Source organism: Pelodiscus sinensis, chromosome 5 (assembly GCF_049634645.1).
Source record: "Pelodiscus sinensis isolate JC-2024 chromosome 5, ASM4963464v1, whole genome shotgun sequence".
Classification (NCBI taxonomy): Eukaryota; Metazoa; Chordata; order Testudines; family Trionychidae; genus Pelodiscus; species Pelodiscus sinensis.
The window spans coordinates 128,517,598-128,543,622 of NC_134715.1; the positions used below are offsets into that span (position 1 = coordinate 128,517,598).

At 43.8% G+C, this 26,025-nt stretch overlaps 1 protein-coding gene across 7 annotated transcripts in view; it reads left to right on the top strand.

The window, feature by feature from the left end:
* Positions 1 to 26,025, top strand: part of PTPRA (protein tyrosine phosphatase receptor type A) — a 251,571-nt gene that overhangs the window by 81,919 nt on the left and 143,627 nt on the right. For 5 of the 7 annotated variants that reach the window (XM_075930986.1, XM_075930987.1, XM_075930990.1 and 2 more), the window contains one exon: positions 22,798 to 22,869. The exons of the other annotated variants lie outside the window; for them this stretch is intronic. In XM_075930986.1, the coding sequence (XP_075787101.1) occupies positions 22,798 to 22,869 (72 nt within the window). The remainder of the gene's footprint in view (positions 1 to 22,797; positions 22,870 to 26,025) is intronic. 7 annotated transcript variants of the gene reach the window in all.

Here is a 26,025-nt window from a genome sequence, read left to right on the forward strand (position 1 = left end):
TTTCTTATCTTTTTGTAAAGCCTTTTGAAATAGGGGATGATGAGCAGTGTTGTCTTTAAAAAAAAAATCTAAAAACAGTTGTTCTGAGTAAGATTTAGGGGTCATAGCAGACGAGCAGCTGAACATGAGCTACTAGTGCTAAAGTGGGGCAAAAAGAGCCAATGCTGTTCTTCACTATATAAACTGGAAAATAGAGAAAATGGGATTAGTGACATTATCTCAGCTACATTTGGTGAGAGTGATGTTGAAATACTGCATCTAGTGTCCACATTTTAAAATGATATCGAAAAATGTGAAGAGGGTGCAGAAAAATGCTACACAAACGATCTTGAGAGCAGGAGAGAATGCCTTACAGAAGCATTTCCCAAACTATGGGCCGCGGCCCTGTACCAGTCTGTGAGGGGGGGAAAGTACCAGGCCTGAGCATTGCTGCCGGGGTGTTCTGGGGTCCCAGAGTGTCCATGTGGGGCCAGGTCCCCCAAGCCCTGGGCCGGGCGGAGGATGCAGCCGGATGTTCCGGGCTCCTGGCAGCGGCATAGCGAGGGTGCCACACCAGGGAGGTCCAACTCCTACACAAGTGTCCCCCTTGCACCCTACTTCTAATCTGCTCCTGCTCCCACCTCCTGGAGTGCCTGAAAGGCGCCGGGTCCCCCAAGCCCTGGCCCTGGCTGGATGGAGGATGCAGCCAGGTGAAACAGTGAAAATTTATTCATTTTTCATTCTTTTTTTTTTTCTATGCTTTTATATTTTGTGGCTGCAAAAAACAGTACTGGGGAAAAAAAAACGGGTTCCAACTAAACTAAAAAGTTTGGGAAACCCTGATCTAGCCAGCTTTCTATCCATCTTACAGTCCATTTGTCCAATCCATATTCCCTTAACTTGCTGGCAAGAATATTGTGGGTGACCATATCAAAAGCTTTGCTAAAGCTGGCATTGGGGGCTTTGGGAGGACCAGAAACAGCTTATTTGCATAGTTATCATTTGCTTAATGAATATGCAAATATGCAAATGAATGTTACCGGTCCTCCAAAAGCTCGTGAATGGATTTACTGGTTGTCTACCTGTCAGCCGACGGTCAGGGCAGTGAGTCCCTTATGACCGGCTGAAGTTCTTTTAAATTGTGCTTGGTTCTGTTACAGCAACTGAAGGAGTCAGGTTAAAGCTTAAACAGTTACTATTTTATTGTTACAGGGTAAACTTAGTTGTTAAATGCTACTGCTGTGTTACAGATAACACAGCCACTACAAAGGACAGGACAGAAATTACACTAATAAGTCACTTACAGGTACCATGAAACCCTTTTGGTTCTCTGAGCTCTTATTAAATGCATGCAAAATAGACACATAGCAGGTATATATTCTCACCCCTGCGTTCCAGACTTGGCGTGGCCAGCGTCTTTCTCTCAATCCCTCGGGAAGAAGTAGGGCGAGGTTGGGCGTCCCACAGACCTCTGGAGACAATCAATACCTGCCAGCAGGTATAGATGATTGGAGCTCAAATGGGGTGGGCTGCTGAACCTCTTTTTATACCCCTTGGGTCATGTAGGCTTCTTCCTGGTCTCAAGTGGCCAATTAGGAAAAATGGCTTTGAATGCCAAGTTTCACACGAAGGGTGCAAAGCATAATTTACACCTGGGAAAATGCAGACAATGGGCACCTCTGGTATGTGATGGGCGAAGATTCCTCTCCTGGGACAGTGCAGGCGTGTCAATTACTGGTACTAGCCATCAGGGCGACGGGAGGCCCCGGGTCATCAGCTAGCCCATTTACTGTCTGGTTTCTGTTTATGGTAGAGTCAGGGACAGGCAGCACACCTGTGTTCCCAGGGCATCAAAGGCTGACTGCCTTTCTCTTGCTCTCTGGGGGGGGGTGGGGGACAAGATGGGGTTCGTGGAAAAACAAGATGGGGTTTGTGTCTGGCTACATTACCTTACAGAGAGAATTAGAGCTCAATCTATCTATCTTGTCAAAAAGAAAATTGACAAGAGATGTGTTTATGATGTAGGAGTACTTCCCAAAGAGCAAATACCTGGTACTAAACGACTCTTCAATTGTGCTGAAGGGCATAAGAAACCATGACTGTAAGCTAAAGTTGTCTGAAATTAGAAATAAGGCGCACATTGTTAGCAGGAGGATTATTAATAACTGGAAATACCACCAAGGGAAATGATGACTCTCCATGTTGTGAGCTCTTAAGATAGACTGAGTGCCTTTCTGGAAGATGTGTTGCTCAAACCCAACTTATTTAGCTCAACACACAAAATTTCATACAATGAGTTGTTATGCAGTAAGTCAGATGAGATGACCTGAGTCTGAAAACAGCATAATTTTTTGGATTGTCTTTGTATAAGACTACTGTCTTGAGAACGTCTTTTGTGATGCATAATGACAGCTTGGTGGACATCCTTTCCAAGAAGGGATGGGAAAGAACTTTAGTTAAGGACATGAGTTAACACCCTGGTTTTCTGATAAGTGGCAGTGGATCTCTGATGTCCAAATAAATAGATCTCTACCAGAAGGCAGCAGGACTCTACACTTTGTGGCATCCTCAAATCTGTTTTGGATATGGAAAAAAGTAACAGTAACTACTATTCTGTAAAATATATTATCTGCTACACGTGATGTGTGTTTTTTTTTTTTTTTAAACCAGAGTTGTGCTATTGATGTAACAGCACCCGAGCAAATGTTTAGTGCAGTTATTGCATCTCTGGAAAAAAAAGTTAGCCCCAGTGTAACCAGCTTTGTTTGAAATCAGGCTGAGCTGCACCAGTGACATGATTGCAGTGCACCTACGTTAGCTGGGTTACACAGTTGTGTAACTCAAAAGGGATGAGCCACACAGGTGCAAATGAGTCTGAACTTGGTTTTCTATAAGCTAGGGATGTGAACATGTAACCCTGTATACGGTTAACCAGTGAACCTGGGCTCATCAGTTAACATTCACTGTTACATGCAGGCTCCTGGTATGGATGGGTAGTTGGCTTAAAAGCCAGTGTCTTGTGTGTACCAGCTCCCAAGGAGCTGCCTGCCAGGGAGGGGGGCAGATGGTGGGAGTCAGTATGGACAGTGAGCTGTCCGCCACTCTGCGCTGCCTGCCACTCTGCACATGCAGCCCTGCGTGTAATTATATGCATTTTTAACATTCCTGTTATAAGCCAGTGCTAATACAGAGGCTTTTGCACTGTCTCTCTTCCCTACTATACTTGGCTGATTTGTGTATTATTGCATGTTCCTGGTACAGAGGGATTGTATAGTGCCCCACTGACTGAGGGGAGGAAGACGGTTACTTGTAATGATGCTGACGAAAACCTGAATAGGTGATGGGGCAGACAATCCCCATCATTCTGAATTTAAAAATACCTGTTCAGTTTTCTAGAAAGTTGCCAATGTTCTTTAGCTCCTTCATCGTGAATGTTTGTTTAATAAATCTTGGCAATAGGTAATAGTTGTCAAAAAGGGAATGGTCATCTTTGGCAGTGGTTCCCAACCTTTTATATGCTGTGGACTGGCAAATTCATGTACAGAACTGCAAGAGGGTTATTCAGTAGCTATAGGTCAGAGCCCTATTTCCTGGACAGGGTATTTGCCACCCTATTTTCTTCCCCTTTTATATAAAAGAAATCTGTTTTTGTCCTTTTAGTCAAGACTGTCCAGGACATATCAGTGAGCATCTGTAATTTCACCTACAGAGTTGCTATGAACATTTCAGTGACATTAATAAGACTGTTACTAGATTTCAAACATGCCTACTTTTAAAATAAATGATACCAATGCATAAGGTGTAGTGAGAAGGTCTTCTGTGTCACAAAAGATCAGACTAATAGTCCATGATGGCAAAATATCTTGTCTGCTGTGACCAGGGCCAATACTTCACAGGCATGAATGGGGCAGTTATCAAGCTAGACATCCCTTGTCAGTTTCAGCTTCTGGCATTCAGGAGTTTAGGGATGCCCAGACCACGCAATTGTGTTGCTGCCCATCTCAGCTAGTAGCCATTCCACCATGAACTTAGTAAATTTTTTTTAAACCCGGATATGCTTTTGGCATTTACAACATCCTCAGGCCATTGTGTGAAGAATTACTTATTCTGTTTTAAATGTGTTGCCAGTTTATTTTATTTGGTGATTCCTACTTCTTTTGTTATGTGAAGGGATAAGTAATGCTTCACTTGCATCACACCATTCATGAATTTGATGGACCTCTCCCTCCCTCCCCTCCCCCCCCCCCCCCCCCGTTAGTTATCTCTTTTCTAAAGTGAACAATACCAGTTTTCTAAACCTTTCATTTGGAAGTTACTCCATATATTTAATCATTCTTGTTGCCCTTCTCTGAACTCTGGGGCGAATGCCATCTGGTTCACAGGACTTATTACTATTTAATTTATCAATTTTGTTCCAAAACCACCTCTCTATTGGGCAGTTCCTCCTGAACAGATTAAACCAAAATAAATCATTTTTTAAAAAGTCTAGAAAGAGGTTTTTTGCACTAGTTTAAATAAACAAATGCAAGTTTATACTTAGACATGGCTTTTGAGGTTCTCAGAATGCTTATTATGATTCCCTGGCGGTTAGCAGTGTCCCTCTGGTGCTATGCCATCCTTAATAATGAGGGAAGATGAAAAGGAGGCGGATTAAAGTGGAAACCCGCAGCTCCAGGCAGCATCTGGAGCCCTAATTCTGTGGCAGACTTTTCCCATTCCTTGACAGGTCTTATTTCAGTCTACATTGGAACATAACATTATGCATCCTAAGGTTACAGAATTCCCATGACTGCAGATTATTCTTCCTTGTCCATTTGTGTGAAATCCAGTCTTCCTGGGGTACTGCTGCCAACATGTGTCCCACTGGTTTTAACCTTCAGTGCTATGCAGCATTCCACCAACACAAATATTGACAGCTATGGGAGAATGCTCATATCTTGTCTGTAAAAAATATGACCTAGAGATACTGTGGAATTTCAGGAGTTTTGTGTATAATATATGTGGTATGGTTTTGTGTATAATATATGGGCTCCTAAGGAAAGGGTGGCCTTCTGGTAAAGGTACTCAGACCGGGTTCTTATTTTAAGCTCATTCATGGATTTCTTGTGATCTTGAGTAAGTCACGTTAGCAAAAGTGTTCTTATCCGCTTATCTAAAGTTAGGCATCCAAAGCTATCTTGTCCTGAATTGAAATGTTGAGATCCATTGATGTCAGTGGGAGCAATTACTTAAGTGTTTATCTGCATTTGGATGCCTAACTTTCAGCAACCAGGTTAGAAAATCTTAAAAGAAACTGTTGCCTTTATGAAGTAGGGATGACCCTATCCTCTGGGACTATAGTCCTGAGCAGGCTATTGTCTTCTTCTAAGGGAGGTAAAGCCCACGTTTTCAGTATGACTGACTGTAGAATGGATGCAATTTCCCACCCTTCAAAATTGTCACTTGAGGGATTCCATGGTTCAGTTGTCTGACTTATTCTATATGTAACTGACTTGCAGATGACCAAAAATGATATCTGGTGGATACCTATTTGTATATTTTAAAAACTGGAACAACAGTGTTCATAAAATAAATATTCATTGTGTATTCTTTATTTTGCAAGAACATCTATTATTATTCGCGAACTTAGGGTTGGAACTGGGTTGACAAGTCTAGAAACTAAAATCTTTATCATGGTCCAAAATGGTACAGCATGAGGGGCAGAAGTGAGAAGCTGCTTGCTGCTGCTATACATTAATTTTCTTCAGACGGTTCAGCCTTAATAGCTACTGTGAGCCTAATCCTGCTCTGTTATAGTTCAGTGGAAGTTCTGTCATTGACTTAGGTGGGAGTAGGACCAGATCCTTTTTTCCTGTCCTTTTAGATTGAAGCTGACCAAAAAAGTTTGACTTAATGCCAATTGTAGTGGAACTAGATAAGTTTATGCAGAATAGGTCCATCAATGGCTATTGGATGGGATGAGCAGGGACAGTGTCCTTAGCCTCTGTTTGCCAGAAGCTGGGAATGGGCAGCAGAGGGTGGATCACTTGATTACCTGTTCTGTTAATTCCCTCTGGGGCATTTGGCATTGGCTGCTGTCAAGAGACAAGATACTGGGTTAGATGGACCTTTGGTTTGACCGAATATTGTCGTTTTTATATGGAATCAGTCCCCTAGGAACTAAAGCAGAAAAGTTATGTTCCAACTTCTCATCTGTACTTAAAAATTGGGTAATCGGGGGGTAAGCATGACCCTTAATGGGGGTAATGGGTAATGGTTAACAGTTACCCAGGAGCCAGCCTCTGCTTGTGGTGGGGCAGAAGTGGCAGGAGGGCGAGGGCAAAGGGCTGCTCCTGGGTATCAGTTAACTGGTTACCTGTTCACTTCCCTAGATTAAGATCGGCCGTGAATTTAAAGCACAAAGCTATATATATTTTATATACAAGCCTTTATACACATTGAAACTTGAAATATCAGGCCCAGTGCACAAAGTTCCCATCATTTACTCAGTTCCAAAATACAGATGACTATCAAGAAATCCTGCCAGTTTCTGAAACAAGAATTCTAGACTAATGGATTCAAAATGAGTTGTATAACCTATGATTAATGTTTTAGCTATTATTTTCATGTTCTTGTTTTTTTTTAGAGAGAAACTATCCTCAGACAGAGCTTAGTCTCTCCCCAAAGTTGATATGAAAGCACATTCACTGCACCCTAATTACAAGCATCCTAATCTCAAAAAATCTGCTATCACCAGCCTTTCTTTAGGCTGCTTCAGGCAATATAATTTGCATTATTTAATCAATTGATGGTTTCAGCTTTCTCAGAAGCCTCTGATTTCCTGTACAGTCTCCTTTGTACAGAGACTACGAATCTGGGGCAGGAAAGTCAGGCAGTCCTTCAGGAAATAGTCAAGAAATACAAACTCCCAAGCAGGGATTTCTAAAAATGGCTATAGCGTCTGACAGCAATAGGATGTTCTCCATTCCTGAGCACAGATGTTTTACAGGGATCTTAAACTTAAAAATATAAATATACCATTGTTGTAGCCTGGATATTGTGCCTCTCGCCTCTAGGTCACCAGTTTAAGTCTACAGTACTTGAGTTCTATTTGTATGCAGTAAAGAGTTGGCCAAATCTGTGGCCACGTACTGTATTATGAGACTGGTGGGCCTATGGTTTTGGGAAGGTCTGAAAAATGTGATGGACAGACCCCGGTCATTAGGCTATTACTAGGGCCTCTGCTGGTTGTGTTTATTGTAGATATGTTCTTGTAATGAAGTGTGGGCAAAATATATAGAGCTGTGTTTTAGGTTTATTTGGAGAGAGGAAGGTCAGAGTAGAAGAGATTTGGGCACGGTGGCCTACGTTCCCTCTAACCTGTGCATTTATACAGCTGTTCAGGAGGCCACCAAGGATTGCACACTTAATTAGCAGAGCTGCTCAGGTGTGCATGCTGCACTCGGGCATGGAAGATGGCAGTGGGGAATACGGGTAAGATGAGGGAGTTTGGGGCATATGGGACTCTAGTAACTCCCTCAATTCCAGGACTGTGCTGTGGCGAGGAGAGGTGGTCACAATCTGGTATGAGCTTTGGGAAAGCCTACTGGATTGTGATGAGCTGGGGCAGGAGTAAGATGAACAGGAGTTTGAGGCTTAGGGGGTATGAGGTGAAGCCCAATATTGTGTTTTTCCAGACCCTGTCATTTAGAACCATTGGCCCTATCAAAGCTGAAAGGACAGGAAAAGCACAAGAGCAAGGGAGTTTGTAATAAATTAAACTCCAGGAGATGCCACTCTGTAGTAAAATTCAGTGTTATGTCTGAGCCTTTTTTGATGTGGCCCTTGAAGAGGGGGAATTGTTGCACAACACCAAAACCATAGGGACGATGTCCTGTATTTGTGTGCTTTTCCCAAGCACACTGGGGATCTAGGGAAGAGAAACACTAAGAGGCGGTGGTAGTGGTGTATTTTCAAGTGGCTTTCTCAGAGTTTTTCATACCCATTGACAGCGATTGAGAATGAGCCAAACTGTTTTATATGCTGTTACCATATTTTTTTTCTCTCTCTAAAGAATGTCCTTTCTGTATTTTGTGTTCTGTTTCTCTGTGTCTGGTAAGCTATCAGGTGTACTTTGCTTTTGGGGGGAGGGGAGATGTTGGGGAAAAAAGTGTGCTATTTGGACATAGTTCAGCTAAATGATACCTTTTGAGAACTCTTCATGGAATGGAAGCTGTACAGAAATTTAACCATATTTAATAATGGCTTTTCAGGTTTTAACCTAACATCCTACTGTACTGCTGCTAGTTGTGGTGCTAGAGATGAGTGTGAGTAAAAAATGCTGGTGCAGTTTTATTATTTTACTGATCACCTTTATTTTCAGTGGCGTTGTATGCTTTTTCTAATGCTGAATCTCTAGAGGGGAAGGACTAGCATTATGTGAAGGGACTTAGTCATAGAAAAACAAGAGGATGTCTTCAAAGCAGAAAATATATTGCGCTTGTGCCACCTTTTTCATTTTTTTGAGAGATGGAAGGCTAGGAAATTGGGTTGGAATTTCCACTATCACTTCAGAAAGGTGTTTTTTGCCAGAAAGTTGATCTGTTCAGGGAGATGGAGCCCATAGCCACTAGGCAGCCATACTCTATTTGGGCTTAAGGAATAATGAAGGAACACAGTTAAAGGTATATTTATTCTCTGAACAGCGGTGGCAGATAGTGTTGCAATTGCAAAACTGCCACCTTGTCTGGTTAGCTGCCACTTTCTTGACATGCTGCTTTCCCCACTACTGTCTGTTTGCTTATCTTGGAAATGTTTCTGGATCACATAAATAAGCAACATCAACAACTAAAAATCACAAATGGCCCCCATCATCTCTTGTGCTATCATGTACTAGTCTGCAGCACAGCGTTAAGTATGTAAGTAAGTTTTTAATGTTTTATGTAATTTTGATGGAGGGGGCAGTGTAATAGGATAGAAGAAGGAACTCATAAGGGCAGGTGGATCCGTGTTAGAGTGAGGGAACGCCTTAAATTTTAGATCTTGCTGTATTCAGTGCTCTAGGTTACCATGGTAGAAGTTCTATAGAAATTAAAATAACTTGCTAGCTAGTTATGGATCTCTTGCTATGAAATTTTTCTCCCTCTTCCTCCTTTCTTCATGCTGATTGGCATCTGAGTATTTGTTAGGATCAAAACTTGGTTAAATTTCATGAATTGGTTGGTTAGTATCTGGATCAGAGTCAGAATGTAATTCAGTTATACCACACAACAGAGGTGTGTGAAAGTCTCTTCCTCTTCCCCCAACCCCACCCCTCATAAATATAAATATGCACAACTAGTAGATGCTTTGGACAAAATACCTTGTTTTAACCTATCAATATAATGTTGCAATCTATTGGATCTGAATATCCTATTTTGATGCATGTATCATTCTTGTAAGTTAGAAATATAAAGTATGAGACTGTTTCAGGGATGTAAAAAAAAACAGTTAAGTGTAACCATTAAAAATCCTAGTGGTTACACATACTGCTTTATACGGCAGAGCCCACAGAACAGCGAGTTCCCTGGGAATGGGGCTGGCTGCTGGGAGCAGGTACATGCCAAGAGTTGCTTATATTCAGGCTCCCGGTGCACACTGGCTCCCAGCTGCTGGCCCTATTTCTGGGGAACCGGCTTCACTACAGGTTCTACATTATAAGTATATACAGCAGAGCCCACAGTGCAGCGAGTGGGAGCTGGCATGTAACTGTAACAGAAACTGGTAAGTTGATGCTTATCAGTTAACCATTTAAACTACTACATTTTTATATCCGTGGACTATTGATAACTTTAAATGTACTAATGAGAGCCATTACTGATGCTCTACCCAAGCCTTAATGACTTGAGTGATTAAACTTAACTACTTGTAAACAGCCTTGCTTGTTCTATAAGTTCCAAGGTGATTGGACTAATGAGACATGTGACTATACCACCTGGTACTGGGATTCCATTTTGACCCTGGTTTAGTTTTCTGTGGAAGTGAGAATGTAGAACATAAAATTCCCACCCTAGGGAGAATAAGCAAGGGGACATTAATAGTCATCAGCCATTTGTCTTCAACTAGTGTGATACTCCAAAGAGTGCTGAGGACACAGGTCAGGACAAAAGAGGTTGTCTCTGATCTGAAGATTATGCCTTGAACAAGAACAGCTCTTTAGGGTAAGAATCTGCTTGCAATAAGGGCAGGTTTTTTTAGTGAATTAGAACTAGCTACGTGTGTTGCTTTTCATTTTAATTTAGTAACTTACTCTGTTTTCACTTGCAACCACGTAAACCCTACTATTTGTACTTAATAAATACTTTTGTTTACTCTCAGGTTCAGTGTAAATCATTGTTACTCGGAGGGGGTGGGGATAACCAGTGTGCATAATCTCTCATGATTAAAAAGGGTGAACATCCTCATGAGCTTTCTTTGCGTAAAGCTTTTACTCAGACAGACAGATTTGGAGTTTTGATGCCTTCTGAGGATTGGTTTCCTGGATGCTGTACCCTAGAACTGCATTCTCCCACAGCTGAAGTGGTTTAGTGTCTGCATTGCTCTTCAGGGGGCAGTAACACCACCTTGTCTGGGGGAGACCATAGAATCGGGCCCAGCAGGACAGCTTAGTGGGGAACCACAAAGGGCAAGAAGGTGTATGTAAGTGGCATAAACAGCACACTGAGAAACATTCCTATGGATTCACTCTGACAGTGCACTAGGCTCCATCCTTTCATGATTTAGAGTGGTTCTTGCTACGTGTTGAACTATAACTACCACACTCTGTACAAAAGCTAGAGTGCCATTACCTTTTCCCTGCTTCTCCCCATGTCTGTCCCACCTGTTGTTTGGTTTGTCCATTTACTGCATTTGTCCAATTCCTGTGAGTGCAGAGTCTTAACACAACTGGACCTTGATTGAAACCTCTAGAACAGGGGTAGGCAAAAGGCCTCTGTGGGCCGGATTCGGCCCGACAAGCACATTTATCTGGCCTGTGGACACCCTTCTACTCCCCCACCCCTCAGGCAATCAGGGCCTGGAAATGGGGAGCATGTGAAGTCTCCTCCGCTGCCAGTAGCACGCAGCACTTAATCACCAGGGTTGACTCTCTCCCTCTTGCAGGGCAGAGGCAGGGAGCAAGAGACTTCCTATTTTCCCCCCTGCCCCCAGACTCTGATTGACTTGAGGGCAGAGGGAGCACATGAAGTCTCCTCCCACCTTCAGTGGCATGGGCACCTAGAGGGAACCACCAGCTGTTCTGAAGAGCAGGCGGCTCTCTTGGGGCGCGGGAGAGGCAGGCGCAAAGACTTCATGTGTTTCCCCACCCCAGGTCAGTCAGGCTCTGTGGGTGGGGAAGCATGAAAGGGTTCTGGCCCCACCCCTTCTGGGTTGCCCAGGGCCACTTCAAAAATTTCTGAAGTGGCTCCCCTGTCTAAAATTATTGCCCACCTCTGTTCTAGAAGGTGTCGCTATAATAACTATTGATAAATGATAAATACCATCTTCTGTGTTGTCCATGTGCTTTTCTGCCCCCAAAAATTACACAAGGAGCCCGAGAGCAAATTCAAAAAAGAGGTGGGAAAAGCTTGGACACCTGGCTCTGGGGCGCCCACGGCTTCTTGTCTTGGTCTGAAAACTAAATTGTAAATGATCTCAGGCTGCGAATGTCAAATTTATTTTTTTGTGCTGTACTGAGTGCAGCGTTGTTTTGCTTTGAGAGTAGTGTTGGGTGATTACTTCCAGGGGAAAGTGGTTTTAAATTGGGCAAAGTACTGCAAAACATATTGAAAAGAATGTTCCTGTGTAGGTGTAGAAGGATGGAACAATTAAGTTTTTAGGGCTTCCTATCTTTAGCTTGTTAGCTGCTAAGGGCAGAGTCCTGAGTTGTCATGCTAATCACAGGTGGTTATGTTATGTAATATGTTTAACCGGTTAACCAATTAAATGAGATTTTACATGCCTAGACTGGATCCCCTCCCTCCTAGCCACGTCAGAGTGATCCAGGCCAGGCAGACAGTTAAACAGTCAAATGACTAAAATTTTCACATTTAACTATTTAAAACACTCTTTACATCCCTAAGTTAAAGAGTAATAAAACACCAAGACCAGATGCTATTTATGCAAAAGTTCTGATTTCTGAAGAAATTCTGAAATGAAATTGCAGAACTGCAAGCTGTGGTATGTAACCTGTCACTTAAATCCTCCTTATTTTTTACGTTTGCACAGGTTGGGGTGGGCAAAGGAGGAAGGGAGATTATTAGTCTGTTTATTGTGTTAAGTTTATTTGCCTTCTGCACTTCCTTGCTAAGCTCCCATGTTTGCTAGCTCCTAGAAGACAGAGGAAGGTAGAAAGGGTTATAGAGGATAATGACCTGACCTGCATGTTTATAGTGTTTATGGTTGGGGATTTCAGAGGAGTTGTTATTTTTAGCTTTATTATTGCACAGAGAAAGATAGGAGGAGGAGATTAATTTCCAACAGAGTTAATGTGGAGTGACAGTAATTCTAAATAGTTCCCTTACCTATTCTTTTCTGTTGATAGTTTGCTTTGAGGGGAATATATAATGGCTCATGTGCAGCGCTTACCTGTTCCCAGCATAAAGTTGTCATAGTCAGATGTAACAACTTGCTGCTTACAGTGCTGCCCTGGAGCATCACAGCAGACTCCAAACATAGACTTGGTACAGACATTCCTTTTTAAGTTAGCATAATAACGTTGCATAATTTATGTACAAGTGGGCCTAATTTATGCACATTTATACTAGGGATGTTTAAAAGTGGTTAATTAGGAAACTGTAACTGTTAAAAATCCTAATGGTTACATGCTACAGGCTCTGTACTATAAAGCTTGTTCTGCAGAGCCTGTAGAGGAGCCAGCTCCCCAGGAGTGGGACTAGCAGCTAGTGCGCACAAGGAGCCGGCTGCCGGCCCCCTTCCCAGGGAGCCAGCTGCACTGCGGACCCTGCAATATAAGCTTTTATAATGCAGAATCTGCAGCTTGCCACCCGCTCTGAGGGAGCTGACTGCCACCCTTTGCTGCTGTGTCCAATACACAGGCAGCAGCATGGAGTGGTAGTTGGCTCCCTAGCAGCGGGGGCTAGGAGCCGATGTGTAACTGTTACATTAAGAAATAAGCTCATGCTTTTCAGATAACCCACTGTTTCCCAATTTTATTTGGCCATGGAACTCTTTTAAACTCAAAAGAATTTTGCAGAACCCCTAATAACAATCTAATATATGGAGCTGAAAAAGTAGACCACAAATAAGTAAGGACAATAATAAACCAATGCTAAACAAGGTCACGAGATCAACATTTAGTTTAATTGCACATGTTTAAAAACATATCACATAATACTAATTTTTTTAAATCAGAAAATGTTGTAATGGAATTTTCTCATGGAATCCTTATTTTCCCTTAGTGGAATACCATTTGGGAAACACCGAGGTAACTATTTAGATGGTTACACCCTTGCATCACTGGTTGATACACATGGATATAATTTTATACTGAATTTATTCAACCTTTTCAGTAGTACTTAGGCAGCAAAAGGTAATCTGAACTCACCACTAGCTGACTAGAAAACAGGAGAGGAAATCTATACTTTTTCTGTCTATAGTAAATCATACCCTGAGATAAGAACATAAGAATGGCCATACTGGGTCAGACCAAAGGTCCATCCAGCCCAGTATCCTGTCTGCCAGATGTCCCAGAGGGAGTGAACCGAACAGGTAATGATCAAGAGATCTCTCTCCTGCCATCCATCTCCACCCTCTGACAAACAGAAGTGAGGGACACCATTCCTTACCCATCCTGACTAATAGCAATTAATGGACTTAACCTCTATGAATTTGCACCACTAGTTCTCTTTTAAACCCTGTTATAGTCCTAGCCTTCACAACCTTCTCAGGAAAGGAGTTCCACAAGCTGACTATGTGCTGTGTGGAGAAGAACTTCCTTTTATTTGTTTTTAAACCTGCTGCCCATTAATTTCATTTGGTGGCCCCTAGTTCTTATATTATGGGAACAAGTAAATTATTTTTCCTTATTCACTTTCTCCACACCACTCATGATTTTAAATACCTCTATCATACCCTCCTCCCCCCTTGTCTCCTCTTTTCCAAGCTGAAAAGTCCCAGTCTCTTTAATCTCTTCTCATGTGGATCCCGTTCCAAACCCCTAATCATTTTAGTTGCCCTTCTCTGAACCTTTTCTAATGCCAATATATCTTTTTTTAGATGAGGAGACCACAGCTGTATGCAGTATTCCAGATGTGGGCATACTGTGGATTTATATAAGGGCAATAAGATACTCTGTCTTATTCTCTATCCCTTTTTTAATGATTCCTAACATCCTGTTTGCTTTTTTTGACTGCCGCTGCATACTGCGTGGACATCTTCAGAGAACTATCCACGATGACTCCAAGATCTCTTTCTTGATTATTTGTAGCTACATCAGTCCCCATCATATTATACGTATAGTTGGGGTTATTTTTCCAATGTGCATTACTTTACATTTATCCTCATTAAATTTCATTTGCCATTTTGTTGCCCAGTAACTTAGTTTTATGAGATCTTTTTGAAGTTTTTCACAGTCTGCTTTGGTCTGAACTACCTTGAGCAGTTTAGTATTGTCTGCAAATTTTGCCACCTCACTGTTTACCCCTTTCTCCAGATCATTTATGAGTAAGTTGAATAGGATTGGTCCTAGGACTGACCCTTTGGGAACACCAGTAGTTACCCCTCTCCATTCTGAAAATTTACCATTTATTCCTACCCTTTGTTTCCTGTCTTTTAACCAGTTCTCAGTCCATGAAAGGATCTTCCCTCTTATCCCATGACAACTTACTTTATGTAAGAGTCTTTGGTGAGGGACCTTGTCAAAGGCTTTCCGGAAATCTAAATACACTATATCTACTGGATCTCCCTTGTCCACATGTTTCTTGTGTCACTAGCATGTTATCCGTCCTGTCACTTTCATCTGTCTTTCCTCATGGAAACCACTGAAATATTGACAATATGAACAGGTACCCATCAGGAATGACAACTGGGGGCAGGAGCAACAAAGGATAAAAGATTTGTGTACTGAGATTTGTAAGGATTAAAGGCAGGTTTTAATTTGCCCTGATGCTTCTGTCTTTCAGGTGGATTACACAAGAGGTGGGATTTGGTCTCATGTAGGCAACTAATACCTGTCTTACAATTATTTTAATAAGAGATAGGAGCAAATCTGCAGCTGTAGGTCACACAATTATTTGTGGATTAAATAGCTTTTGAGAACAATGCCACTAACTGTATACAGTAGTGCATTGTACTGGAGGTGCACTACGGCTCAGCTTTATTAGGCACTAGAAGATTTAACTGGCATTGCTCAGATCCTTAACTCCATTATTTTGTGTTGGAAAATAAAATGAAAATGTATGTGCTTCATTAAAATCATTGCTCTGGAGTGGGTTGGGGATGAGGGGTTTAGTATGCAGGCTGCCCCAAGGGGAGAGAGCACTACCTCAAGCTTCTGCAGTGACGTGGGGGTTGAGGCCAGGTGAGAAGCACCTCTCCATGGCCTCTTTAGTTCCAGCAGGCACAGGAAGGGGAGGGATGCATGTTCCCCAGCGGGGGGCAGGTTCATCTGCCCCCTTCCACTCCCCAACCAGTGTGAGGAATGCTGCACTGCCCGATGAAGGGGAACACCCAGCAATGTTCTGATATGAATCCGGAGAGGGAGTTTCAGGATCCCTCCCAGCCCACACGAAAGGGCTCCTGAGGGGTAGGAGACTGGCGGCGCCCACAGCCAGCCCCTTTCATCTGCCTGGTGAGTCTCTTTTCTGCATGGTTTTAAGAAGCAATCCTATTCCATGCACCATTTTCCTGGCACAACCAACACTTACCTTGCTTTAAATTATGATAGGAGGAGACTTTTACTGAATTTGGTAATCCTAGTTCTTACCATTTAGGTAAGAACAAACAGACAAACTCTCTCTGACAGATTAGAACAATAATGGTGAATGTGTATTTTAATTATCTCTTCAAAGCGCTTTCCAGACATGAACCTTCTCTCTGACACATATGGAAACTACATACTGTCAAACATGCAAAAGGGTTATAATCACACGATATGCTCCAGTTTCAGAACAAGAAGCAGTATGGTCTAGTAATTAGGCATTAGGCTGGGGAATCTGGAGACCTGGGTTCTATTTCTAGCTTTTCCACTGTCTGATTGTGGTCTTGGGTGAAGAGTTTCATTTCTGCTCCCTCTTATTTACAGACTTGTAAACTCTTTGCAGCAGGAATTATCTTTTGTGTCAATACAGTGCCCAGCACAGTGGGTCCCTAATCTTGAGTGGAGCCACTAGATGCTAATAGAATAGAAATAAGGATTAGAAGTCAGCAGTGCCTGATCCTCAGTCCTAAACACAAACACCTAGAACAGGGCTGGGCAAAATAGGGCACATGGGCTGGATGCAACCCACCATGCCACCAGATCTGGCCTGTGGATGCAGCAGGTATCATCAGGCAGACTTTCTGCTTGACCTGCCTCTCTTCCCCCCCCCCCCCCATGCTGCTCAGAAAAGCAGCTTCTGGCTGTTTGTGTTTCTTACCTGGGGGGGGGGGGGGGGAGGAGGAGGAGAAGGGACAGTGGTGCTTCACATGCTGCTCCTCCCCCCCAGCACAATCCCATTGGCTGATTTCAAAGAACAGGCATAAGAACGGCCATACTGGTCAGATCAAAGGTCCATCTGGCCCAGTATCCTGTCTTCTGACTATGGCCAATGCTAGATGCCCGAGAGGGAGTGAACAGACGAGAGAATCATCAAATGATCCCTCTCCTGTCATCCATTTCCAGCCTCTGGCAAATAGAAGCTAGGGACACCATTCCTACCCATCCTGGTTAATAGCCATTGATGGACCTAACCTCCATAAATTTATTTAGTTCTTCTCTGAACCCTGTTAAAATCTTGATCTTCACAACATCCTCTGGCAAAGATGTTGGCAAAGAATTCCACAGGTTGACTGCACTGTATAAAGAAAAACTTGCCTTTATTTGTTTTAAACATGCTACCTATTAATTTCATTTGGTGACCCCTAGGTCTTGTGTTTTGGGAACAAGTAAATAACTTTTCCTTAATCACTTTTTCCACACCAGTCATGATTTAATGGAACTTAGTATCTCCCCCCCTTAATCTCCTAGTTTCTAAAATGAAAACTCTCAGTCTTTTTAATATCTTCTTATATGGTACCCATTCCAAACTAGGGATTAACAAAAGCTCATAGGTTAATACTATAGACTGCATGCATTCTCTCTTGCCTCCCCCAGCCAGTAAATTTTTTAGCAGGCTGGCCAGCAGCCTTGCTCAGTCCCAGCTTGTGACAGGTCTAGGACCTACCCTGCTGTGGCTCTGCATTTAAAATGTCTTAGGAGCCAGGTGGGCAGGCAGCCCAGCTCAGTTCTGGCTCTTGCTGGATCTGGGAGCTCAGACCACCTGGGCTGCTGCCACCCTGCACTGTTGCCTCTGTATGATCGGCAGCAGTGTAGAGTGACAGGCAGCCAGTCCACAGGGGGAGCTGGTTTTTAAACTGGCTCTCCTTTTGGACCAGCTCCCACCGGGCACCCCATACTGCTGCCTCTGATGCAGAGGCAGCAGTGTGGAGTAGCAAGGGGCTCCTCGGGAGTGGGACCAGCCCTGCCCCCAGGGACTATAGAATAGTTGAGTAACTGATAAGGATTCAGGAGATTAATCAATTGTTCAGTTAATCAATATTTAACATCCCTATTCCAAACCTCTAATCGTCCCCGCCCCCGCTTCAGGCTCTTCGTCATAGACGCACATGGCCCTTGTAGCGTGTGCGTGGGCGGGGCCGGCAGAGAAGCTGCCTGGGAAACATGCTGGGTTGCTGGCTGGGAGACAAACAGGTAAGTCTCCCAGCCAGAGGCAGGCCCCTCTCTCCCCCAGCCCTCTGCACCCCCATTCTTACCCCCTACCCCACATAACCCAAACCCTCTGCCCCCCCAGACCCTACACCCCAATTCCCTGCTCCGATAATTCCCTCCTGCCCTAGATCACAACCCAAATCCTGTGCCTCAGGTCACAGCTGCCTCCTTCTCACAGACTCCTTCCCAGACCTCACAGGTCGTCCTACACCCCAATCCCTTACCCAAGTTCCCTTCTGCACCCAATCTCCATCCCAGACTCCGCACCTCCTCCATTAATACCATGGAAGAGTGTGGCGCCCGGCCACTTTCCAAAATTTTGGAGTGTCTCTCCCCCCCCCCCCCCCCCAAAAAAAATTATTTCCCGTCCTGACGTAGACCTTAAATTTTTTTTTTTGGGGGGGGGGGGGGGGGGGAGAGGGGCCTGTATGAATATAAGGTTGTCTCTTAAGTTCCAGTCTTTGGGCTCCTGAACTCTTAGTTGTGGTGGGTTTAGAAGGAGTGGTGCCTCCTTTGCCAGAAAAAAGGAGGGTTTACGGATGAGTTCCCACCCAACACCTGTCCTTCTGGCCTTGCTGTTGAGTAGGGGAGATAGGGATACAGGATTCAAAGCTGTAACTTGTGCTACTCCTGTGTGAAAAATCAGCTAACACAGTGGTTCCCAGCTTTTTTGAGCGTACAGACACCTTTTCAGTGTATTCAAATTTCAGAACCCCCTGTCCCCGAGGAGGGGGGAAAAAAAAGTAAGAACTGAAAAGAGAAGTAAGGATTGAGCCCATGCCCAATACTTATTTTTAAACTTTTCATGGATGCCCTGCAGTACCATCGTAGGCCACCAGGGTCCTCAGACCACAGGTTGGGAACAACTGGACTTACACATGGAATAGATTTGAATTGTTCTCACGCCAGTCCTCACGAAGTGCACATCTCTGCATTCGTGCAACTCAATGGTAGGTGCCAAACTCAGTTACAAAACTTCCTTTGCACACAGCACCTTTTGATCCATGAATTTTGGAGACTTGCATCATGCATGAAAGTATCAACATCCTAGTGAAGTATGTCATGACTAAAGTAGTGTGGCTTGGTGTTTTTCTTTCTTTTCAGTACTGTTGTATAACAGGACTAGTAGACTGAACTTCGGAGTTGTATTTGGATTTGTTGCTGCGGGATTTTATTTGGATTTGTTGCTGCGGGATTTTATTAAGTGTCTTAAGCTTTGACTTTTTATTTTTATTTTCAAAAGGAGCATACTAAAGTTTAGATCATGACTCCCCTTGAAATTCAGTGGACACCGGATGCCTCACACTTTAGGAAATGCCTCTTTAGAAAATCTTAGCCTCAGTATCTCCATCTCATTTTTTCTGTCCATAACATGGGTGTAATACTGACCGTGTTTGTAAAGCACATCTTTCACGCAAAACCTTATGAATGTAAGTTATCTTTATTTTACAAGTGACTAACCTAAAGCATCTTGTTTCCATACAAACTTTTTTATTCTCCTGAGCCCTTTTGACAGCCCTCTACCCTCTAGACAACATAGTAGTAAAAAACAATTGAGCCTGGTCTGTGCTAGTACTTCCAACATTGCTAGCACAGATGCAGCTGATTAGGCTTACAACAATGGAAGACTTACACCCCTTGTTGTAGATGAAGCCCTTCTCTTGGTGTCATGTGTGTCCCCAACAGTATACAGATTCTCTCCTCTAAGAATGCTGCCATCCAAATACACAAACAGCAAGGGTAGCCTAATTAGAGCATGTATTGAGGCCATTGGGCTGCAGACATGGCTTATCAGTCAGCTGACTGCTCCGTGGCAAGACTGTTATATTCATATCCTCGGGATATTGCATTTTTGTAAGATTATCTGGCATTTGGATTACATTGTAGGGACACTGTCTGTCCAATCTTAACAAGGCAGTCTAGTGAAAATACTTGTAAGGCTGGATGGTTCTCACTAAGTTGAATATAGAACATACATTCCTGTCCTCTCTGTGCTGGTGTACGCACTTATTCAATTGCTAATGTATATTTTTTTCTTTATGATCATCTAAATTTAAACTCCAAGAGCAGATCTGGTTGTATAATATTCTTGGCATGCATAGCACTGTTCACTTATGTTAAATACAGTTATCAATATCTTGGAATATGTCTGCACAGTCCTATATTTAACATCTGTCAAAAGGAAGTAGGGAGGGCATTGAGTCTAAGAACTAGAACAGAGGAGAAGGAGTCAGACTCCCGAAGTTTTAGTCTGTTCTGTCACTGATTACTCATGTGACTTCAATAACTATCTGAACTTGGAGGCCCAATCCAATTTTGCCCACTGAAGTCAGTTGAAATCTTTCTAACCCTTACTCTGTTCTTGTCATGTTTTTGGCACGTGGCTCAGTTTCTCCACAGATCTAAATACCTTTTCATGACTGGCATGATTGTAAAAGATTTGAGAGAATCTCTGAGCTTTTGTGCTGCTGGTCCACTTCAGTGTAGGGATGTAATAGTGTAGTAGATTAACCAGTAAGCAGAAGTGTATAGGTTAATGCTATAGACTACACGCACAGCCCCCCTCCCGCCAATGCCAATACATTTTTTTTTTAAAGCAGGCTCAGTCCAGGCTTGGCCCGGGTCTGGGACCTTCCCCCACTGCAGCTCTGCATTTGAAATGGAGCCAGGCGGGCAGGCAGCCTAGTCCAGCTCAGTTCCCGTTCGCGCCGGGTCCGGGACCTCAGTCCCCTGGACAGGAGCTGCTCCCACCTTGCACTGCTGCCTCTGCCAGTTTTTAAAGTGGCTCCCCTCACAGACCAGCTCCCACCTGGAACCCCCCCCCCCCCTCTCGCGCACGCACACACCACACAAGTAATAAAACTGTAACTCTCTCTTTTGGGTAACAATTTTTTTCCATGCAAAATGTGAAGTTGAAATGAGTTTGTGTGATTTAGAGAGAGTTAAAGTGAGACCTTAGAATGGAAATAGGTCTCAAGCCTGACTATGGAGAGGTGACTGTCTCTTCCTCATGATGGTCTTCATCTCCCTTCATAGATGGACTGGTATTCTTAAGATGGCCATGCATCCTATTTTGGCCAGGACAGTCCTCTTTTTCAGCTCTGGACCAACCGTCCCTATTTTTTGCCCAAACTGCGCGTGGCAATTTGAAGTCACAGAAGTTCCTGAAGGTGCTGTTCATGTCGCTGACACTTGCCGGCCTGCTATCTGGGGCTTCCCAGCACCCTGTCCTGTTGGGTCAGGCCCTCTGGCCTTTGCCAGCCTCGGCACGGAGTTGGGGGTTACTGCCCTATGCAGAACAACACACATTGAACCAGTTCAGCTCTGCGAGGGCTCACTTCTAAGGACTCAGAACCCAGGAAAACAACCCCCAATGAGACTACAACCCCAGATAAATTAATGACTGTTTGGGCTTACAGGACAAGTAAGACTATTCCGTTAATTTATTCATGGAGTTATTACATTTCAGGGCATCAGAGATGGCCCTCCTTATCACATGTAGAACTATAAACGTATCCACCTGTATATTTCTAACCTCACTTTCAAGAATGGTACATGCATGAAAAGACAACATACACCTGCAGCAGATTGTAACGTTAAAATTGATAGGTCACATGAGGTATTTTGTATAAAACAACTGCGAGTTACGCATATTCATACTTACCAGCCAATTCTCATAAGGCACAGGGAGGTACCACTGGGTATTTGTCCTGGCTGCAAGGCAGAGTAGAGGACAGTGGCTGCTGTCTGGTCAGCTGATGTCAGCATTGCCTGTCAGCAGGAGAAAGGAAAACTTGGTTGCTGGTGGGTAGCACGTCCTTCAGAGCTAACCCCTTGGGGTAGCACAGAGCTCAGTAGGTCAGCCCCAGCTGTGGGCAATACAGGGCTCTGGCAATGTGGAGTTTAGAGGGTTAACCCCAGCCCTGCCATTGGTGCACTGAGTGCAGTAGGGAAGTTTCAGCGGGCCACATGAAATTAAGCAGGTGGATGTAACTAGCCTATGGGCCAGATGTTCCCTACTCCTTTCCAACAGACTACTTTTATACTGATCACTCATTTTAAGGTGGTATTATCCCCTGTGCATGCTTAGTACCTTGTAAGAGACTGGTACATGATGAGGCTATGTCCTTTGTATCTCAATGGAATTTAAAGATGTGTCCATATTAGGGATGTTAAAATGCAGTTCTTTGACTAATAGAGTAGTCAATTTCCATTGATTACTCGACTAGTCGATAGGCACTTGCTCATTCCTCTTTGAAATGTACAAGAGCCCCTTCTGGGGGTCCTGTACATTTCAAACTAGGAATGCAGAACTCTCTGTACAGCCCAGGGCCAGCGGGGGGTGCCTGCTTTGAAATGTACAAGAGTCCCCAGCAGGGGCCCTTGTGCTTTCAAAGCCATGGAGCCTGGGATCAGCAAGGGACTCAGAGTCTGGGGACTCCCCAGCTGACCCTGGGTTCTGGGGAAATGCTGCATAGAGCCCTGGATCAGCTGGGGACTCCCCAGCTGTCCCTGAGCTCCACACTTCAGTGTTTTAAAGGGGCAGTGCCTTGGGGTTTCAAAGCGGCAGTGCGGCTCAGTTGTGCTGCTTTGCTGCTTTGAAGTTGCCTTCTCTCCCCTTTACTGTCTCTATCTCATAGTGGCAGCAGCGGGGGAGGGGGGAGGAATCAACTAGTCCTTAACATTCTTAGTTCATATATTTTTCTCGCTCAAGCTCTCTATAGCTTTTCCAATAACATCCAGTAAATTTCTGTTTCTAGAGCAAGAGCAAGTGAAATAGAAATGATTTTTCTAAAGGCAGTGGCAAGTGTTTTGCTCTTCCGCATCTTTCCTAAAAATATTCATAATTGTATAGTTGTTGAAGTAAAAGTTGGTTTTTTTGGCTTCACTTTCAGGGGACACAGTTAAAAGAATCTGTATGGGATCCTAAGGATTTACGGATGGATGATGCGCTTACAATGATTAAGGTAAGGAAAGAGTCACTAATTTGGGCATCACCTTACTTCCCCTCTTTTTGAAGCGGGGATTGAGATTTAATAGGCAAACGATAATCTTTGCTTTATTTAAAATGTAGTAATTATCAGTGGTGATATTGGGACACTACTAAAGTACTAACGTGTTCTTATAAATGTCCCTTTAAATGAAAAAAAAGTCTGGGATTTTTAGAGTAACCTGGAACATAACACATACAGTTGCCTGAAGGATAATAAGCTTTAAGTTGTAACAAACTTGATTCGAAGAGCTCGGTACATTGATTTTTTGTTGTCTTGGAACTAAGTGGTTGAGTTTACAATTCAGGTGCTCACTTGTCAATTTGAGCCACTAAGTAGAATATATTTTATTAGTCTATTTCCGTTATGTTGAAGTGCTGTGGCCATCTAGTCTGTCCCCACCTGCCACGGTAGGTACAGAAGTGTTACAAACTGCTGAAAATGAAATAGAGGGATTGTTGTGCTAAAAACATGAATATAATGGGGGGTGGAGTAAAGGATTTGAAAAGCAAATATAAATGCACTCATGTTTAGCATTTATTATAGAAATTTTTGAGACACTCATTACTTTAGTACTTTGTGTCTTGTCCATTTTTGCACTTTTCAGAAAGCTTCCTGTGTTTCCATTCTGCCAGTGGTAGCAAAAAGAAAATGTTGATGTAGACAGTGTGCTTTCACCACCAGGATCTGTGCAGAATTCAGCATCGTAACAGTAAAACACCATCGCCCTACTCATTATTTGTGTTACGGTAGCACTGAGAGAATCTATTGTCCCAGTCTCTGTATACGGACATAAGGCAGTATAAGGCAGCCCTGAAGAGTTTCTTGTTGAATTAGACAGGAGAAGGGGTAGGAGGGAAAACAAAACAGTGAACAAATTTTCTCATGTTATGCAGGTTTAGTGGTAGAGCTGGGAATAGAACCCAGGTGTTCTGACTTTCATAGTAGTGCTCCATCCATACTGCCTGTTTGTTACATCTGTTCTGCTGTTGCCACCCTCTGGTAGAGCTGTACTAGAAGGCAGTTCCCCATATATGCTATTGTAGGTACAGTGAGAATTACCTTAAGATCTCTGCAAATTATCCACTTAAAAAAAAAAAAGCAAATGTTAAATGCCGTAGTGAGATTAGAAATATGACTTGCCAAACAGTCACATGGAACATTTTCCCTGATGTTTGTGTTCACTGATACTGTTTGGCACTGTGCAAGACAGAGGGCTAAAAACTGACACTCCTAGTACTTTGCTTCATGAGGAGTCCAACAGGAAATTAATGGGGAAATGATTTGTGAGTAGGATATTCTACAGGGTGAGGAAGGTGTTGGAATCTGGCTTCAAATGAGAATACCTGTTTCATACATGTGTGGTGGTATGGAATGCAGACTTGTTCTCCAAGTCTACAATTACATGCCATCCTTAATTCCATTTATTGCCACCTTTGGCATCCTTTCTTCTAATTCCTTTTGCCATGTGTAACTCACACGGCCATAACTAGGAGATGTTTGAGATAGGCAGCACATGTCACAGGGTTATGCATAAGCAAGACCTTTTAGGTTGTCCTTCAGCCAATAAAGAATTCTCTTACAGTATCTCCTTTGCTCTGGTTTTCTGTGACTGACTGTTCCACAACCTAAGATTTCACTATTTGGTAACTTTTTCCTTATACTCCATCTAAATGTTTCCTTGCTCAATGTCATTTAACACAGTGTTTCTCACCCATGGTATGAGTACCCTTAGGGTACTTGAGAGAAGTCGGGGGGGGGGGGCACATCAACACGAATGATATTTGAAGAAAACTGATTTTTTGTTTTAAGTTTTACATTGCTTTATTATTGTTGTACTTTTTACACCCAAAAATTTCATCACCCGCCCAGCTACAATTAAGTTGCAATGGTAGAAAAAAAATGCATGAGTCTGAAAACTGTAGGTCCTGGGGGTACTTTAAAAAAAAAAGTTGAGAAACACTGCTCTAACAGTGGTTCCCAACCGCTGATCTGTGACCTGGTGCTGGGCCACGAACCACTGGCTGTCAGGCTGTGGTGGCTTTGGGTCCGGGGCACACTGCCCAGCAGTCTCCATTCCTGCGGTGGCTGTTGGGAGGGGCATGTCCTTCCCTGCCTCTAAGCCAGCCAGCACTGGGCAGGGGCGGGGTCCCCTCCCGGATGTAGAAGAGTGGTTTGCTACATGGTGGTAGGGCTGCGTGGAGCCCGGCATGGCAGCCTTAGAACAGCTGCAGCCTGGGCAGCAGCACTCAGCTGGGAGGCAGTGCAGGACTAGGTGAGGGGGGAGAGAGAGGCTCTGGGGATAGGGCTAGTGCTGGGGGGCTCTAGGGGGCTGGCACTGGGGTTCGAGCTAATATTGGGCATTGGGGGGAGCTCTGTGGGAGTTGAGTGTAGTGGAGCTCTGGAAACAGGAGGCTGGCACTGGGAAGGGGGGGTCTGGTGGTGGTGGACTCTAAAGGTTGGGGGGCTGGCAGGCTGGCACTGAGATGTTTGGGATGGGGGGCTGACATTGGGGGGTTCTGAGGACAGGAGGCTGGCCTGGGTAAGAGGTTGGATGCAGGGGACTCTGGGGCCAGTAGCTGGTACAGGGGGGTTGTGGAGGGGTTGGGGGCTCCTAGGGGTTAGGGCTGGCACTGGGGGGCTCTGAGTTTGGGATGTACCCCAGCCACGGCCTCCAGAGCCACCGTGAACAGCTGACTTCAGCTGTGGCAGCCACCTGTCACATGGTGAGTGCCGGAGAGGAAGCTGGCTTTGTGGCGGCTCTGAGGGCTGGAGCTTTTTGGCGGACCAGCAACATTTTATTTACATAATCATTATTTGCATAATGAATATGCAAAATATGCAAATGTTACCAGTCCACTGAAAGTTTGAATGGGTTTGCTAGTCCGCGGTATAAAAAAGGTTGGGAACCACTGATCTAACAAATCCCAGTTATTTCCTGCCCCCCATTGACCACCATACTCCACAAAGGCTCCCCTCCCTCTCCCAAAGCCACTTGGTGTTCGTATCCTCTAAATCCCAAACTTGTAGATGGTTATTGATCCCTCCTGTCCTTTTATACATCACTTTGGACACATTTAAGTCCAGCCTGATTCTTATTTTTTTTCCCCTTTCTCTAAAGGCCCAATACAA